Source organism: Camelina sativa, chromosome 20 (assembly GCF_030686135.1).
Source record: "Camelina sativa cultivar CO46 ecotype springtype chromosome 20, ASM3068613v1".
Taxonomy (NCBI): Eukaryota; Viridiplantae; Streptophyta; class Magnoliopsida; order Brassicales; family Brassicaceae; genus Camelina; species Camelina sativa.
In genome coordinates this window covers 15,200,546-15,218,765 of record NC_141899.1, presented here as the reverse complement: position 1 = coordinate 15,218,765, position 18,220 = coordinate 15,200,546, and the positions used below count along the sequence as shown (strand labels likewise).

General features: G+C 39.0%; 3 protein-coding genes across 3 annotated transcripts; 1 reads left to right on the top strand and 2 right to left on the bottom strand.

Moving 5' to 3' along the window:
* Positions 1 to 7,215: 7,215 nt before the first annotated feature.
* On the bottom strand, positions 7,216 to 8,341 carry LOC147918907 (uncharacterized). The gene is made up of 5 exons (XM_087503772.1): positions 8,207 to 8,341; positions 7,848 to 8,118; positions 7,662 to 7,773; positions 7,456 to 7,580; positions 7,216 to 7,346 (listed from the first exon to the last, which is right to left on the bottom strand). The coding sequence occupies exons 1-5, from the start codon at positions 8,339 to 8,341 to the stop codon at positions 7,216 to 7,218; spliced, it is 774 nt and encodes a 257-aa protein (XP_087359898.1).
* A 697-nt stretch (positions 8,342 to 9,038) lies between these two features.
* LOC147918906 (uncharacterized) lies at positions 9,039 to 13,095 on the top strand. Its single transcript, XM_087503771.1, has 5 exons — positions 9,039 to 9,996; positions 11,919 to 11,930; positions 12,096 to 12,246; positions 12,331 to 12,415; positions 12,514 to 13,095. Exons 1-5 carry the CDS (start codon positions 9,039 to 9,041, stop codon positions 13,093 to 13,095), a joined length of 1,788 nt encoding a protein of 595 aa, XP_087359897.1.
* Positions 13,096 to 13,772: 677 nt separating this feature from the next.
* LOC147918905 (uncharacterized) lies at positions 13,773 to 17,176 on the bottom strand. The gene is made up of 8 exons (XM_087503770.1): positions 16,916 to 17,176; positions 16,328 to 16,834; positions 16,081 to 16,242; positions 15,891 to 15,992; positions 15,634 to 15,813; positions 14,752 to 15,359; positions 14,560 to 14,659; positions 13,773 to 14,483 (listed from the first exon to the last, which is right to left on the bottom strand). The coding sequence occupies exons 1-8, from the start codon at positions 17,174 to 17,176 to the stop codon at positions 13,773 to 13,775; spliced, it is 2,631 nt and encodes an 876-aa protein (XP_087359896.1).
* Between the last annotated feature and the right edge of the window lie 1,044 nt (positions 17,177 to 18,220).

Here is an 18,220-nt window from a genome sequence, read left to right as displayed (position 1 = left end):
CGTATGCGAATTTCGCTTATGTGCTGTTCGCAACGTTTACGGGCCAAGTGACGGAGGCCGAGGCGTTTGGCAATATTTTATGGTTCATGGTCCCTCACATGAACACCGCCGTTGAAGTCGCTGGCCTGGTTATGTACCATGTTGCGAACCTCCATCTCGGTGGTCCCCTTTTTGAAGTGAGATCGTCGCCTTCTCTCCTCCACCGCCGTAGGTGTACTTGCAGTAGCTACCTCACCGGGTGTAAGTCCTGTTTTTTCTACTGGTATGCACAGGAGTTGCGCCCGTTCTTTTAAGATCCTCTTTTCATGTTTTTATTTTTTTTGCGGATTAACCTTAGTGACGACGTTTTCAACTAGGTTAATGTATAAATATTATGTACTTGATGGTTGTTTTTTTCTTTTTGGAACCTCGAACCGTTATCCGGTGTATGCCGGAGTTTATTTTATAATCAACGTATGTATTCTATTTAGTGTTATCCCGCCATCGTACACGGTGCCACACCTATGTATTTGTGTACATACAACGTAACAGGGCATCGTACATAAATACATAGTTGTACACGGTTCCAAACTAGTTCTATTGTCTGTGACGTGTACGTACACATGGACTAGTCCCGTTCATATCGTCTTGTTTTATTTAATAACATACCCTACAAATTATCGATGTACGTACCACCGCTCATATAAGTTCACATGTACGTACCAGACGTATACAACAGCACATTAAAACAAAAAAAAAATAAACTTTAAAGAGCAGCCATTGGAGATTATAGAACTAAAGGATTTCACATATAGATTTCGCCAACCACCAAAGTCGCAATTAGTACACAAGATGTCGTAATCTCGAAAGTTTATAGAGAAGAAACCGGATTGGATACAACAAATGGCGGCACAGTCCGGGTTAGGGATGAGGTGAGTAGATGGATAGACGAATGTATCCTTGTACGTGTTTTGAATTGCCACCTGGTATGTAAACAACAGGCGAAACACAGACTTGCCTACAAAGCTGACCCCATTCGATTTGAGAGGAAAGTCATGTGCATCAAATAAATGAAGAAAATGAACCGCCATCTGTTCGCTTCCATATAAAATAGAAAAGATACCACATGCCATTGTTGCCTCAGCGTCTGCGGGAACGTTACGAGATAGAACAAAAATGCCTCGCTTGATGTCTCTCTCCTCCGCAACAATCCGGAGGCCCTCATAGTAGATTGCAACTTCGTTTCCAGCTTTGAAGCATTTTTTGAATATACACCTATGAATCCCTTTATCTTGAGGGCCACCATTTGGGTCGTCTGACCTTTGGATCAATAACGGATCCCAACAGATGTTGTAGATGTTTGCATCCTTTAGAACATAGGGGTCGAGCACCGTCTTCAGTCCTCGCCGACCCGACTTCAATATTGGAGCAAGGTGCGACAGCCCATCTACTGCGAGAAGCCTAAAGATTTTGAGTAAAATATCATCAGGGAGATATGGGAGCTTATTGTGTGCTTTCGGCATTTTTTCTTTTTTTTGAGATTTCGTTATCGGAGCTATTATATATGCTTCAACAATAAAGGAGGTAGGTTGTGAAATTTGTATATAAACTGTACAATATAATTACTCTGCGTGTCCTTTTAGCACAATGCATATTGAAGAATAAGTTACAGAGAGTAATTAGTTGGGAAAAGGTGTACGTAATGCTTACGCAACATCATACTGGTTCACACGATAAAGGTTTTTCTCTCGTCGTCTCGGTAACCAAAAATATATACTGTACTCGTTGGGCAAAGTTTATAATTATTACTTGCTTAAAAAGTGATCAGTAAACACTATAATGAGATAATAGTCATTTCAAAATATAAGTAAGACTGATTTTACACAAAAGAAGATGTCAAATCCCTGCATGTACTTGTAGCATTTAATGCTATAGCTATTGGCTGTTCCGGACGTCAAATTGGAAAGTTGTGTAGTTCGTATATAATTTGTCTCAAATCCGGTTTGTAGAAAAAGACACGTTTCCGTACTAGCATATTTTACAAATAAAATTACACGAGTTCTCTAACTTTATAAATCAAATATGTGGCTGTTCAAGATAGATATTATTTTTAACTGCAGTTTATTTGTCTTTTTGTGGTTAATGGATGAGAAAGACATGCATAAATTGTATACCTTTTTATTATGCTCTTCACCCTTAATCTAGAAAAGCTAAATATTTGATCTACATTTACTCTGCTTGTAAATCTGAAACCGCTAATAACCGAATATTATTTAAAACAAGCCCGATTAAACCATCTCTTGAAGTGTTTATCACAATTATGGTAAAGGGTTTCGAATTGAGGGAAACATAATTTGGTCTATCGATGCTTGTTAACATTTATGAGTTTAATGGTTAAGGTGTGGGCTTAGCGATATCCTCTTTCGTTTTGGTCGGGATCTCGTTATTAATTTATGATTCCCGGTTATTTGTTAGTCTTGTAAATATACAAACTATACATATGTACGTATACTACATTGGGAAGGTACGTACATTTAGGGTCTTATTAAACGGATACCATGAAAAGTTGAAAAGCCGCGCCGTTTCGAGATTTCGCTCTCCGTAAATATTTAAATTGCTCTCAACCTTCGTCAAACCCTAACACAGTTTAAAGTAAGAGATATCCAAAATCTGAGATCACCATGAGCTTCAGAATCGATCGTATTGCTGAACTGGACCGTGAGAGAAGGAATTGGTGTTGGTGTATCCACGCCAAGGTGTTGAACGCTTGGTCGATTCACGAATGCTTTATAAAACGAGTTCTCCTCCTTGTGGACGAAGAGGTTAGTTGAACAAGTCTTTCTTAATTCGCTAAATCCAACAGTTTTTGATGTATAACAATTTATATGTTATGAAGGGTTCCACAATCGAAGTGGCGTTTCTACAGGGTGAATACCCAAATATCCCGCCAACCTTTAATATGTATATATTAATGTCCGTGGAATTATGAACTTGCGATGGTTGCTGAGATTCATTTAGTGGTCGTTTGGTCAGTTGAGGACGTTACTTTTAAGTGTATCATTTGCAAAAGTACAAAATAAACGTTACATCCCCATTTTATTTTCCCCCCCTTAGATGTTTGTGGGTGCATCGTAAATGTGGACGTCATAAGAAGACGTTACGATGGCAGGTGTATTGAAGTTGTCTTCACTCTCCTGAATGGCAGGTTAAGTACCTATTATGCTATAGACATAGTAATATACATATATATATTGGAACTTCATAGGTTTAAATCTGAAAGCAACTGTGCGTTAATGCAGGAATGAAAGTGTCAAATGTCGTCTCACAGACTTCTATGCCCATCAATTCCTCTCTGATTGGGAATCAAAGGGATGTCATGTTCTCCACAAATCCGAGCCAGTGTTTTGTGTCTTCCGGTTCTTTAAGGTTGGGAGTTATGAAGGTACGTCAGATGAAATTGATATTATGATAGAAGCAAGTACATGTAATTTGTCTAGCAACTCAATTACGTAATTGTGTGTAGGCGTACCATGTCTTGTACACACCGAAGCGTCTTCTAAATTCTTCATTCGAGCAGATTTCCAAGGACTTGGCCATCACAAGGAGATGTAAGTTGATATTATATTAATAATTGGTATGAAAGCGTATGTGTTCTTATCTGTTCAGACTCTCACATGTACATTTAATTTTTTAAACTTATAGAAGTGAGTTTGCTGCACAACACTACATCAACAATGTGATGGGACACGATGGGACAACAATTGAAACAATTGCCCAGGAAGCAGAAAGCTCCGGAACCCATACAGAATCTGCACGGACGTTCGTCAGACTGTCCGCGGAATGAGGAATGAAAAACAAACGAGAAATAGAAATCAAATGTTGTTTTCTATTTCAAATATTGGTTTAATTTCGTGAGAATATGTACAATGGTTGTATTATTAAAACGTACTCTATCCTATTTATTTAATATTCGAATAATTGTTGAAATTGAGATAGAAAATAATAGGGAGAGTTTTGAATATTAAAATTGTTATTATTAGTAGCTATTTTCACAAAAATATTAGTAAATCTTTATTTCTTTTTGGACATTAAATAAAGTAGAAGAAATGACGGAATGCTTGTATTATCTCCTAATAATAAGACGAATGTTTGTATTGTCTTATCAGAAAGATAATTTATTCCCCACACCATAGTTGATGTACGTTGGAAGTCATAATATATTGTGATAGTCGTCTACGTACAGAAGCTTAAATAATCGTACAATCAATACTAGTGAATAGCAACCCTCTGGATTGATCTACTTGAGAGGAAGTGATGATAATTACGTAACTGGATACACATCAAATAAACATAATGATGAGAAAACTATCATATCTAAAGCAACAATAAATACGACTCTCTTCGAAGTTGTCACATCAGAGAACCTACAAAAGTCATAGTCTAGGCTTAGGGTTAGCTGATGGTTGAGTTATAGCCGATATTTAACGAATACGAATATAATGAATTTGAAATCCGATAACACGAAAGTGACACGTGGTTCGCACTACTTATATGTTTTAGTAATTATAATCGAGTAGGCGTGCATGAGAGCTCATAAACCTAAAATGGGTTCCTTCGTAATTAAGTAGTTAACAAAAGGGTAATTTAAAACGACGTCATAAAGAAAGTAGTATAAATTTCCAGGATTTTTGCCAAACTCCCCAACCACCTCTCACATCGTAGGTTATATTAGTGGGCAGGCGGCAGTTTCCGTCTATTTGGTTCTGCACATATTGCTATTAGTTTACTGAACTCCCAAAAAATGGCGTCTGCTAGCCGTAAGAAGATTGATCTGCCATACGAGATGTTGATAAAAATAGCCAAGCTTCTCGTAATTGATGGGTTCTGGCGCCTTGGCCCATTATTAAAGGCTGGTCGGCGAGGAGTGGATGCGGTGCTTGCCCCAGAAGTTCTGAAGGTTGCCAGCATCTACCACATCTGTGAACATCCTTCTTCATTCCAAACGACAAGGAATCCAAATGGTGAACACCAGGAAGAAGGGATTCACAGGCGTATTTTCGAAAAATGCTTGAAAGCAGGGAACAACATAGCAATCTACAACGAGGGCCTACGGATCGTTGCCGAGGAGCGAGACATTCAGGGCGGTATCGCACTACTAAAAAACAACGTCCCCGAAGATGCCGAGTCCACTCTTGCATGTGGAATTTTCTCTATGTTATATGGGGACGAGCAGATGGCGGTTCGTTTTCTTCACCAATTTGATGCACATCACTATCCACTCCAATCAGAGGGAGTACGGCTTATCGGGGAAGATCTGTTCCAACGGTTGAGTATGTTTAAGACGGCGCGTAAAAACACGTACAAAGATTCTTTTGTATATCCATCCAGTTCGTTGATCCCTTTCCCGGACTGTGCCATGAGTAGTTGTTTGAGATGGGGCAGGTTATCGACCGACACACGTTATTATGACATCATCTGTGTAAATTGCGGAGTGTGGTGGGTGGCCAAATCTATTTGTGAAATCCTCTAGGTGTATCGTCGGTTCCCTTCTGTGTTGCGTTTCATCTCCCCACGTATGTTTCATTAGATAATTAAATTACTATGTAATGAAGATGTTAATTAACGTGGATGACAATCGTTGTCGTTTTGGGCGTTTTGCTCGTTTTAATCCGAAAATGTCTAGTAGATGTCGTATTGCTCCTTATATTCCTAAATAAATATCAACAGTGCAGTGAAGACGACGTGTACTTAGTTTCACCGGGCAAACACACCAACAAATATCAACACTGCCGCCCAAACATATTTTTACCATTAACAAACATAAGAAAAAAGAAAAAGTACAGCTTTACAAGGCCTCGAACTCGTGACACTGAAGGACACTCATGGCCAATCCTACCACTGTACCACCGCACCGTTTTTGATATTTAATCCCCTATAATCGGTAATACAATCTGTAGCATAAAGCCCTTGGTATATCGGCACTGTAACAAGCTTACGACGCCGTTCGCAACTATTGGAAAACGACACAACTTGGAAAACTTCATGTTGTTTTTCAATACAAAAAACGACACGATACAGAAAGTTCTATAAAAGGCCAACCGAATATAATAGATATATTATAAGATTCAGGGAAATTAGGGTTCATTGAACTGATTTGGGGGAAACAGAGAGAGCCGCTGCCATAGATGTTGGATTAGATTTTGAGAGTTGGATATTCGGATAATAGTTTAAAGTTCCTCTTTTCTTTATTTTCACTCCTTCAATTACGTTATCAGTTTCGTTCTTAATGTCTGCTTTGCCAAACACGAGTCCAGTCGAGTATGACGATGCGGAGTATGGGATCCCGGCTGTTTGTTACTGTGGTGAAACGCCAAACCTACAACCTTCTTTTACAAGGACAAACCCAGGGAGGCTTCACTACACTTGTAGAAATAGAGAGGTAAGTGATTTACAGTTTCGCCTAGGTTGATTAAAGATCAGATTTATTTGCATAATTTAACTTTCGTGTAAAACAATATTTTTAAATTAATGCAGGATGGGGACTATCACATTTTTAAATGGTGGGATGGTGCTATGATGGAAGAACTGAAAACAGTGAAGGAAGATATTCTAAAGTTAACTAGTTTGAATTTGCGTGAAGTGCTTCAGGCACAAAAAGAGGACATTGCTAACATCTTAAATATGCACAAGGAAAATCAGATGGAGTTGGAAAGGATGAAGAAGTTGATTGCGTACAAGAGTGATGGATTAATTATGAAATTAAAACTGACCAATGTGTTTGTTGCGACTTTGTTTATATTAGCAACAATGACCTATTTCTTAAGTTATGTCGTTTTATTAGAGTAGTATTTTGGGTTGTGGGTTAATTGTTTGAAATCAAGTTATAAACGTTATATTTGGTTTAGTGACATATTTTGTCGTCTAAAAAAAAGACTGTTTGGAACCTTGTCGTGTTAATTTTATCGACCAAACCCTTCCAATTAAACATAAACATTTGTACACGTTTGTACACATACGTCTAACATTAAAGGTTGGCAGTATTTGGAAGATGCTTACCAAATTAAAATAAATATATATAATTAACCATGCGTATAACACACAAACATTTTACATCAAAAAATTCCTATCCACGTTAGATAGATTGTTTGGATGTAGGTAATAAAGATAATATAAAGAGTTCAGCAACGTGGTTTAGAAGTTTATAATGTAAGCAACATTGACAAATGGAAACATAGGCTACGAATCGTCTTCACTCCGCTCGCGCTGGTCGAGGTATTCCAACCGGAGTTTGAAATCTCTAACCTCAGGGAAGGGTGGTTCAAATATCACTTTAGAAACACCCGGTTGACTAACCAATTCCATCCCTCCTGCGGTGTGGAAAAATAAGGAAAAAGGATAACCAAAATTAGTATTATGAAGTAATCTTATATTGAAAAGGTGATTGAATTATTTTAAATACGTTTGCCTAATCCGTACCTCCATCCTTAAACTTGGGCCTCCAGAATCGCAAGACTACAACTGGTTTGCCTCCGCATAGCCAAAAATTGCGGGCGAAATCATCGACCATTTCATCATAAGCCACACATTGCAAGTGATGCCCCCTACCCAAAGAGACACATTACGTTAATAGGACGGTATATCTTTAAAGTGTGTGAAAGCTAATAATCGCCAAAACGACTCACTCGAGATTCGTCAATGAAAACCGTTTCAACCGGGTCCTCTCGGCAAAACGTGGAGCAGTTGGATCGTCCACCAATATTCTTTGTACGACGTGAGTTACTTGCCCCATCGTCTCTATGGTTTCATTTCATTAGAATTATGGTATTGGATTTGATATTAAAAAACGTAACAACACAATGCAACGTTACCTAAGCAGCAGTTCTGGGTCCAAGGAGGCCATCGTTCATAAATTTGGTCGAAGGGGACGTAGTCGATGTAGTGATTGGTCGACAAGCAACGAATGTTGTCCACAACCGTCCTAGCAGTGAATATGATCCGGTAGTTGGAAGCCACGACCTTCACAGCGGATGTGTCGTCAGTGACGACGAAATTAGAGAAGGTTTTCCACAAACCCTCCTCAATCCTCGCAGAGAACTGGGGCAACAGGTCCTCGGTGATTGTTGCCTGCATCTTATCGCCCTAAGAATACGAAAAAAGTTCAACCATGATCTACATGAATCATTTAATATTAAGTGCATATAATATGATGATGAGACGAGTCACTTACGAACACATCCGAAACAACCATTTCGAAGGTGACAATGTTCGCTTCTCTATTTCTCCACTTGCGGATGATCTTAACAGAAACCTTCCAATCAGAACGCCACGTCTGGAGATCGGATAGCCTGTCGAAATGCACCATGACTTTGTTGCACTTATGTTTACTTAGTGATGTGATATTTTGGTTTTTGAGAGACGAATACATACTTCACCGGGTGTGTATTTGTCTTCTTATATAATCCGCGAAGAAACACAAACGGATGTATCATATTGTGGTTTTTCAAACGTCGTGACTGCAATCCATACAGATACATAGCATTTAGATAATTAACACGTGTAACAGCCGGTTAAGCGAAGACGATACATCGCATGCACCACTTAATTATGACCCTATATTCGACGTTATATATATAGCCGGAAAATATATTGGTTCATTTAACAAACCAATTCAATGTAAAACTTTATAAAACATCAAGGAATAGATCTCATCTGGTATAAACTGACAGATAAAGGCTGATATATAGTGCAAATGAACCAATAACGTTGAAAAACAGTATATTATGAATAAAAATAATTAAAGACAAGCTCAGCCATTGCACTGTGTATAAATAAAATTTTATTTTTAAATAGTTTAGTAGTAGAGGCAAAATAGTTTAGTAGTAGAGGCAAAATCTTTTAAAATACAATTAAGTATCGATTTGAGTAGCCCAGGATGTGAAATCAATGAATAGTTTTGTATTTGCGGCGGGCAGAGGCTAAATAACCCTAATCGTCAACAGAAGTGAACTTTGGTAGACATTGGTATTAGGCTAATTGGTTTAGTGTACGTACATATTAATATGGTATTAGGGTTACTTCGTGGTGATAGGATGGATCCCGAGGCTGTAGAGATTGTTCCTCAATTGAGCTTGGATCTACCGAGGAGGTTATTTGCTCTTGACCGTTACCCTCTCAAAACCAAGATAAATGCGTATTCAAAACCGGAATATCTTTCTACAATATCGAGGGTGCTGAGTGGAACAAAGGAAATGGAAAACTTGTTAGAGTCTCCATTTGGGCAGCTTTTTCGTATCCCTGCTAACAAGATCTCGTTCTCCGGTAAACTTGTTCATGGATTTGTTTGCCGTCAATTGGTGACCAAAAAGCGGCATGAGATGTGGATTGTGTTTGGTGGCAATCCAATCAAGTTTGGTTTACAGGAATTTGCAGAGTTGACAGGGCTCGAATGTGGGAATTATCCTAAAAAGAGAGATGTGGAAAGAGCTACAAAAACGGATAAAGGATGTAAGACTGCTTGGGAGGTTCTATTCGGGGAAAACATGGAACCAACGATCTCCGAGTTGGTAAAAAGGTTGGAGACTGAGGAAATGGAATCATGGCAGAAACTAGCTTTAGCGCTGATTATAATAGTTGATGGAGTTCTAACATGCGCCACGCAACCAGTAAAACCAGATCCGAAGACAGTGGAGATGACCAAGAATATTGATTTTTTTTTAAAATATCCATGGGGAAGGTTGTCATTTGAACGGACGCTGGAGACTATAACAGGATTTAAATGTCCAGCAGACGTAGACAGCTTAGTAAAAACTTTCAAGCAACAATCAGTTGCTGTTCATGGATTTCCTCTAGCACTCCAGCTGCTGGCTTTCCAATCTGTCCCTGCAATTGCAAGATTAGTACCATCTGACGTTCAGGATCAGGCGTTTAATCAAAGATCGATCCACAATCTGGCTAAACTGCGGCCAATCAAGACAGCAGACATCTTCGCATGCGAGGCTGCTAAAGAGGTATGTACTTATCCCTTGTCTATCAGATATAATACGTTAACGACCTGAATCTATAAGTTCCGTAAAATGTATATATTTTTGTAATCATATTATAGGTGGTTATTAGACGGATGGTTGGTAGTGGGGATCATTGTGATAGTCGAGAATTGGCGTGGCGTGACGAAGAGGAAGACCATCAAGTTGACAACATTGAAAATCTTATTAAAGCAGGCCACAAATGGGATGAGGCAATATGGATGGGAGGTGATGATAGGTGTCCAAAACAGACACGTCCCGAAGAGAAAGGTATTAAAAACATTTATACATTACAAAGGGATACACTATAAAGTTAATTTTTTAAAAAATTAATGGTTAATTAGTGATATAGTTACAGTTGACTGTCGGAAGAGGAAAAGAGCAGACACCGCAACAATTGACAATAAGAAAGAGAAGAGCACGAGAACTGATGCGCGACCGGGGGGTACGCACGTTGTTCATAAACGTTTGGACGATGACCAATTTGAAAGGTTTAAGGCGGAACTATACCGGTTCTACAGGAAACAAGAAGCTCTGATGAAGGAAAATCAGGCAAACATGGAGATTTTCGTACGTACAGAGATCCGCAAGGAGATAAGAGCTGCACTATTAAAGGTTAAAAGAAACGAACATGGGGAACCTTCTGACGCTTGGCATACAGTTTCAGAGAAGAAGTATTCAAAAAAAAAAAGAGGGAAAACTATAAAGTTTAGAAGAATGAGTTCAGTAATGGTTATGAAAAAAAAGGGAGAGAAGGTCAGAAACAGGGGATGCGCTGCCACTGCTAAGGTTGATATGACAAATAGCTTAAGGGTAGTAATTTTCTCACTACTTACATATATTAATTTATGTTGCTATCGTGGTGTGCACAGGGTGATCGGAATAATGATGGTTCGAAGGATGCCATAGATGGTCAACACACTGTAAGTGGTGACTCTTTAGTTGGAGGCCAGGTAATGGACAACAAGATCCTCTTTAGAATACGACTCAATCAACGTAATGGGGGTGTTTATGCTTATGCACCTATCATATACGCTTTATATATTTGACCGTAGGATACAACCCGTACTCATATTAATGAGTGGGTCACCGATAATAACGACTGTGGCCTGAACGAACCATCCCCGGACAATGGAGTTAATGAATGTCGCCAAGATTGTGACGCGGGGGACATTGCTGTCGAGTTATCACCAACTAAAATCGTATCCGATGTAAGTATTTGACACGGAATGGAGATTACAACACTAAATTCGTAATAAAGCATTGTCCACCTTTAATTGAACAGATATTGCTGCAGCTGAATACTAAAATGGAACCTGATCTGCATTGTAACAAAATGGTAGGTCAGGAAGTAACCATAAAAGGGATAACCATCTGTGGGTTTCATATATATTCGGTTATTTGTTTATCTCCTCTAATCTACACGTGTGCAAAATTTTGCTTCTAGCAACGGACCTACTACGAACACGCGTCTTAAAAGTTTCATTATTTTGAATAGGAGGATGGGAAAGAACTGCATCAAGAAGGCGGGAAACTCGAGTTCGAGTGGTTTAACAGTAACGGAGGGGACATAAGACGTCAGGAAGGCGAGTCAGATGAGGGTTGTAACAAAACCAAAATACCTGTAGAAAATGAAACTGCAGTTGACGGTGAACAAGAGGCAAGTGTCTAACTTTGATGATTTTGAGTATTTGTGACATTTGTGTACGTAAGTATGAATCTATGTACGTACACCTTATTAGGCCGAAGTCCAAGCACTACAAATTGAAAGCGATGGCATGGAGGGCTGTAACAAAACTGATGGACATGTACAAATAGAAACAACAGTTAACCTCCAATTGTGCAAACTTATTTTTTTATTTCGAATATTTGCCATATTTATAGTGTCTACTAAGATGGTCAAGTGTACGTCACAACTAATGTATGTACGTACATCTTATTAGGCCGGAGACCAAGCAATACCCAACGAAAGCGATGTCGAAGAGGGCTGTAAAGAGACTAGAGGTCAACCAGATCAAAGTCCCGGGGAGGAATGTATTCCCGGTGAGTCAGACAATTTAGTGCCGCAGACGGTTATTATTGTGGATGAAACAGGACGGGCTGAGATATTGATAATGGAGATACATGCGAGTCAACCATCCGAAGCCATAGTGATAAAAGCAGGGTCGGTTTCATACGACCCTATGGAAGATGTTGCTGATGGAAAATTCGCCAAATTCACCGAGTTGATAAAACAAGATAATGTGTAAGTGTAGTATATATTACTCCGATGACATATTGATATCCTCAATCATTGATATATGGTATCCATAATTAAAAAATTGCACAGGGTACACACCTTTTTCGGATTCCGCAAGGCAGATATCCTATTCTTCTCTACTCTTATATCGTCCCAAAAATGGGTCCATAGTCAGGTACATATTTTAAACTTTAACTACACGATTTTGGTGTGTTCATGGTTTCTTGTTGGATTTAAATCCCACAACGGGTTTGCATTTAACTGCATCTGCAGCACATGGAGATGATTGCCCTAACGCTGTGGCACAAAAACGGAGAAGAAATGATAAAACAAAGGACCGTAGTTTTGGACGACGTTCTGTTTTACGAGTTGACAAGAAGGTTCCAAGCATTCAACAGGAGCACAGCGAAACGGAATTTCAGATGGGACGAAGTACTCATTGACATCGTCAATGGGGAAAGGATGCACCATGAACCAAGGTTGAAGTGGGTTACAGATGTCGACGTTATATATGCTCCAATGAACTGGAAATCTAAGCATTGGGTAGGAGTGGGCATAAATCTTATAACGAGACATGTTTCCATTTACGATCCTTTGATGACCTCCACCAGAGAAACCCTTGTAATGTCCTGGATCAAGCCGGTGTGTGAGATGATACCGTACCTACTTCAGAGGGTTATCGATGTCAACTACCCTCTCGATCCATTTACCTCTGAAAGGGTTAGCCTAGTAGGACAAAACTTGAGGACGGGAGATTGTGGACCTTTTACTATGAAGTTTTTAGAACTGTTGAGCATGGGTAAACCGATCACTGATTGCTTGAAGATCTGCGACAACAATATTGACAATTTCTGAAAGAAGTTCGCGATGGACGTCTACAAAGCTGGTATTGGTCCGATAAATTAAGTAGCGAATAAACATTCTTCCTGGTTGTACTTATTACTTTCACGCAGGTGATCCATATGATCCGTAACAGTCTCTTAGGATGATTATGGTTCGCTGACTTTGAATACAATTTAATTGCCTCGCTCATCATATCATAGGATTGCCAGTAGGGACAAGTTAGTGTGCTCATAATGGATAGAAACTAAGCACCAACCATCCACCTAAAAATAAAGTCTATAACGGTAGAAAAACGATTGTACGTACACTGATGAATACACGTACGTGTGTACACAGATCATAAATATACGTACGTCTGTACACAGACCATAATAAGGCCGTTCCTTAGTTGATGGTACGTACACATCTGATAAAGGCCTAACATATACTAATACTGGTTAGAAAGACGTCATAATGATACATATCTACACCCTCCAATATACAAAAAACACTACACCTGAAGAGGGTTTACAAACAACCGATAGGAGCTATTTGAGTGACCAGACCTCGGAAAATCTAAGAACGACATCCTCAAATCCCACATGTTACCAAAATAATGACCAAACACGCATTTTCTATTAGCAACACGCGTAAAATCAATCTTCAATTTTGCAAAATCATACTGCTCCGGTAATGTACATGGAACCTCTTCAACTTTTTGATCCCGAGTTGAACTCAGCTTCTGGATAATCTACTGTCTCCGACGTAGCATCTAGTTGGAGAAAGCAGTCTCGGTCTGGGACCTCATCAAACACGTCTGCAGCAAGTTTCATCCTAATAGAAGGCATGGCCGCATCACATAGGCCTGTGTAATTTACTCCAAGAGCTATACACTCTAAGCACTTCAACGTGTACACACCACAGTCACCTTGTTGATAGTTCTGTGGGAGTGTTTTCACCCGGTAGTAACTAAATGCCGCCGCCCCGATATACTCATCTTTGTACCTCCGGTTATATGCTTGTATCAAGCGTGGAATCATTTTTGCGAACGGTTTGCACTTCTTTTGTAGACTCTCGTCGGTTCTACCGCTGTTTATGCTATCGTAAACTCTTAGCCTCCGCTGGACTAAGTCAGCTTCGATGGCTACCCAATGGTTGTTATCGAGGTTGTATGGGAAGAGCAGGGTGTCTACATCGTCAACCCACACTTTGTTTGTCATTCCGTATTTTGGCAGCCTTCCCACGTACGTCTCAAAACAACCTTCTCCAAAAACCCATTGATTAGAGGCTTCCATTTTAGGGAATTCGAGTGCCCACATACTAACAAACAAAGGATCGAGAAAAGCAATACGATCTGTTTTATATGGGGATGGCGTTTGCGTCCCCCTAATACGGAACATATGCATACATGTAACCATGTGCTGCAACACGAGTGACATCTATCAGGCATTAGTATACCATAGTTAACTGCGTCAAATGTTATGCTACGAAGCTTACCGCATCCCATAACCAGCCGAATGTTGTAGTTGGCCACAATTGTTTAGGGGTCAGGAGGCGAAAATAAAATTCGGCATTTCCAGTGGAAGGTACTTTAGCCCTGAATACCAAAATTAACAAATCAGTTATAGATCATAGTCCTCAAATCCGAATATAGACACTAATTATATACAACTCTAAATGAAGACTTACAAATCATCAGTTAGGAAGGACATCAGCTTTGCAATTTTCTCAGGACTTGCCTCACTAAAAGGATCGTACACTGCGGGAGATAGGACTACAATGTTGCTTTCACGTCGGGTCATTAATGCAGCTCGCAATGATTCGTCATTAGGGTTGGTGCCCACTGGATCTACTAATAGAAGATCAAGCTCTCTTGATGGAGGAAACACCTTTTGTAACAAATATGCAAAATACATGGCTTTCTCCTTATCTTTCACTGTATGAGACGATGCACGACTCCTGGTCTCATTGGTTAAATCCACAACAGATTCGCACTTTCGATCCGACGAGCGAGGGTTACCACCACTTACCGGATGGATAACATTAATAGGAACGGGTTGAGCACCTGCTCCATCAACTTTGTCATTATACTTTGCTCTTTTATCGCCTTCCTCTGTCTCCCAACTCTGTACTCTTTTGACACGCTGTACACTGTCTACCATCTGCTTTGGAATTCGCTCTACACTGTCCTCTGGTTCGATTTTAATACTCCCAGACCACATTACCTTATCCTTAATGGCTAACGGATTCCTAACACAACTAGCAACTTTATAACCATCCTTGTCCGAATGCTTTATCTGATATAGCCATGACTTGAAACAAAAGACATGTATTTGACGTTATTTACAAGACATTTGAAATATAATATGACGCTGTTAAACTAGAGACAAAGTATACAAATTGAAATTGTGTGTACGAAAAAAATCATATATCAAAATAATTACAAAATTAATTATACAACTTCACAAAACTGAAATTGATATTGTTTCCTCGAATATATAAATACAATGACTTCAAACTGAACAATAGATATATAATAACAATTTTATCAATACGGTACGCAGATCATACCTCCTCTATTTTTTGTTCGTCATTTCTTAATGTAAGAGGTCCTTGCGTATGCGCTCCTCCATCCGTTGTGTTGATAACAACTTTCTTCAATAGTTGAACGTCACTCTCAAAGTTACCCATCCTACTCTCCATACCTTGAAGTTTGAACACAACTTCCGCTATTGCTCTAGAAAACGATATCTGAATATTATCCATTTTCACCCCTAGTGTTTCAACCATAGTAAATAACCTTCCACTACCATCTTCACCCTGCACACCTGAATGCTTATCTCCAGACGCCTTCTCTGCTGAACATTTGTCCCCAACACTTTCTTTCTGCTCCTTCGCATTATTGGGGACATAACGGATGCTGGTTGGGGCTGTTTCAAGGAAATCATCGTCACTTACCCCTGCAACATGTTGCCTCCTCTCCCTCTTCTTCGTATGTTCCCCCTTCCTTTTTTTTACATAATCCCATTCTCTTTCATCCACTTCGCCATTGATCACGTCTAACAGCAGATTATCCAGTTTCTTCTTCAAACCTTCTCCTACACCATACACACAATACTGTCCTGGCCAATCTGGATATATAAACTCCAAAGGTTTAGGTAATAAATGATTCACCTGAAGCTGCATTTCAGATACCATAACTTTTAATAATCTATCACAAAGAAAAAATGCAGACAAATAATGTATACGTAAATTGAAGGCATACCTCCCCATTATTAAGGAGTTTGCTCCCGGATATGAAGGCTTCGATATCCTTCCTTGGCCTCCCTCCTCTCCACCTTAACAGAGGCAAATCTACACCTTCTCTTACATTCCCGTAGCTAGCCCCCAGCACCTTCACACTCTCAAATGCCCATATCAGCAATACATGGACACATCCATGGAGGGTATAAGCATTGTTAGGTAACCCAAGGACTTTGATGGAATCAACTAAACTCTTGAATCCAACCCTACCCCATTGAAAACTCTCAAATGCTTCTTCATTCAACGCCCGTTTAGCGTATTCCAGAGGAATCCGACTGTTCCTTGATAAACCAAGCACTCCAACATGAACAAGATACAACCGAGCTATCTGCGTCTTCATTTCATCAGACCACCCACGGCAGCTTCTCAAACCCTCAACTAGCTCCTCCCAGTTGGGTCCATTAAAAGCTTTCACCTTTAAAGCCGCCCATAAAGGTGTATGATCAACTTCAAACTCTGTTTCATCAATCTTCTCACAATTCAAACCACTAATTTCTTCATATTCATATAGAGAGAACCTCAACGGCTTTCCTCCAACCAAAAACCATACCTCCGAAGGAATGTTTATTGCCAATTGATTGGACAATAGATAATGGATGGTCTTCCCACAAAACAGGTAGTCAGATTCGGCTAGATCCAATAGAACTCCCAGCTGCGAATTCTTTCTTATTTTGTCATACACCTCATCACCAACAAAGCCTTTCAAACCACCAAGATTGGACAAACTACAATCGTGGTGCATGCTTCTCATCGGCAGTGGAAAATTACCAACCCCATACAACCTACTTGGATACCTCTTGCTTGACCCCATATCTACGACAGAAGCTTTAGTTTAGTTATTAATTCAATATCACAAAACATTTGTTGCTTAGATTAGCAACGAAGCAACATGAAGTCACACAAATATCTTCCGAAAAACAGAGCTCAACAACATACAGAAAACTAACATACAATATACAAGGCCTACTATGTAATACTCGGGTATAAGAAAACATTAAGCAATAGAGACTAAACCACGATATAGAAATTTACCTCTGAGCAAATCACTTTATTTCCCTCCTCCTCTACTTCAAACCACCTCGCCGTCAACTCGCCGTCAGTGGTCCTCCAGCCAAACGTCCTCCACACAGATTCTTTTCACGCCGCAAGCTATCTAAAAATAGCTGATCTCAACCCAACAATCGTAAGACAAACAACACAAAGATTCAAGAGATCGACTTAGGTTTATGATCTTTTTATTTTCCCCTTTTACGATCTTCGTTTTAAAAGAGAATGGCATAAATCGTAATAAAACACACAACTCAGATATAGAAGTAATTTGCAAACTTTTATGTGTTATTCTAGTAAGACAGAAATCTCAATGTGTTAGTCTAGTAATAAACCTACTTTTATGCAATATTCTAGGTAATTTCCCTACTTTCTAAATTAAAATATAGAATTAAACTCTTACAAGTTACAACACATATGAGATATAACAACATTTGATATTGGTAGAAGAGGAGGAGAGAATGATTACTATAAGATGGTAATCCAAATTAGATAATGGAGATGAATCTTTAAAAAATAGAATAATGTAAAAAATATATATACATATATATAATACTTTCTAAATTAAAATATAGAAGCAAACTCTTACAACATATATGAGATATAACAACATTTGATATTGGTGGGAGAGGATGAGAGAATGATTACTTATAAGATAATAATCCAAATTAGATAATGGAGATAAATTTTTTAAAATAAGAACAATGTAAAATATATATCATGTAGTCTCTAAAATTAAAATTTTAGCATTAAAAATTTACAATGATATTTCATTTTTTTTTACATCCCATACAACAAAAATAAGAAA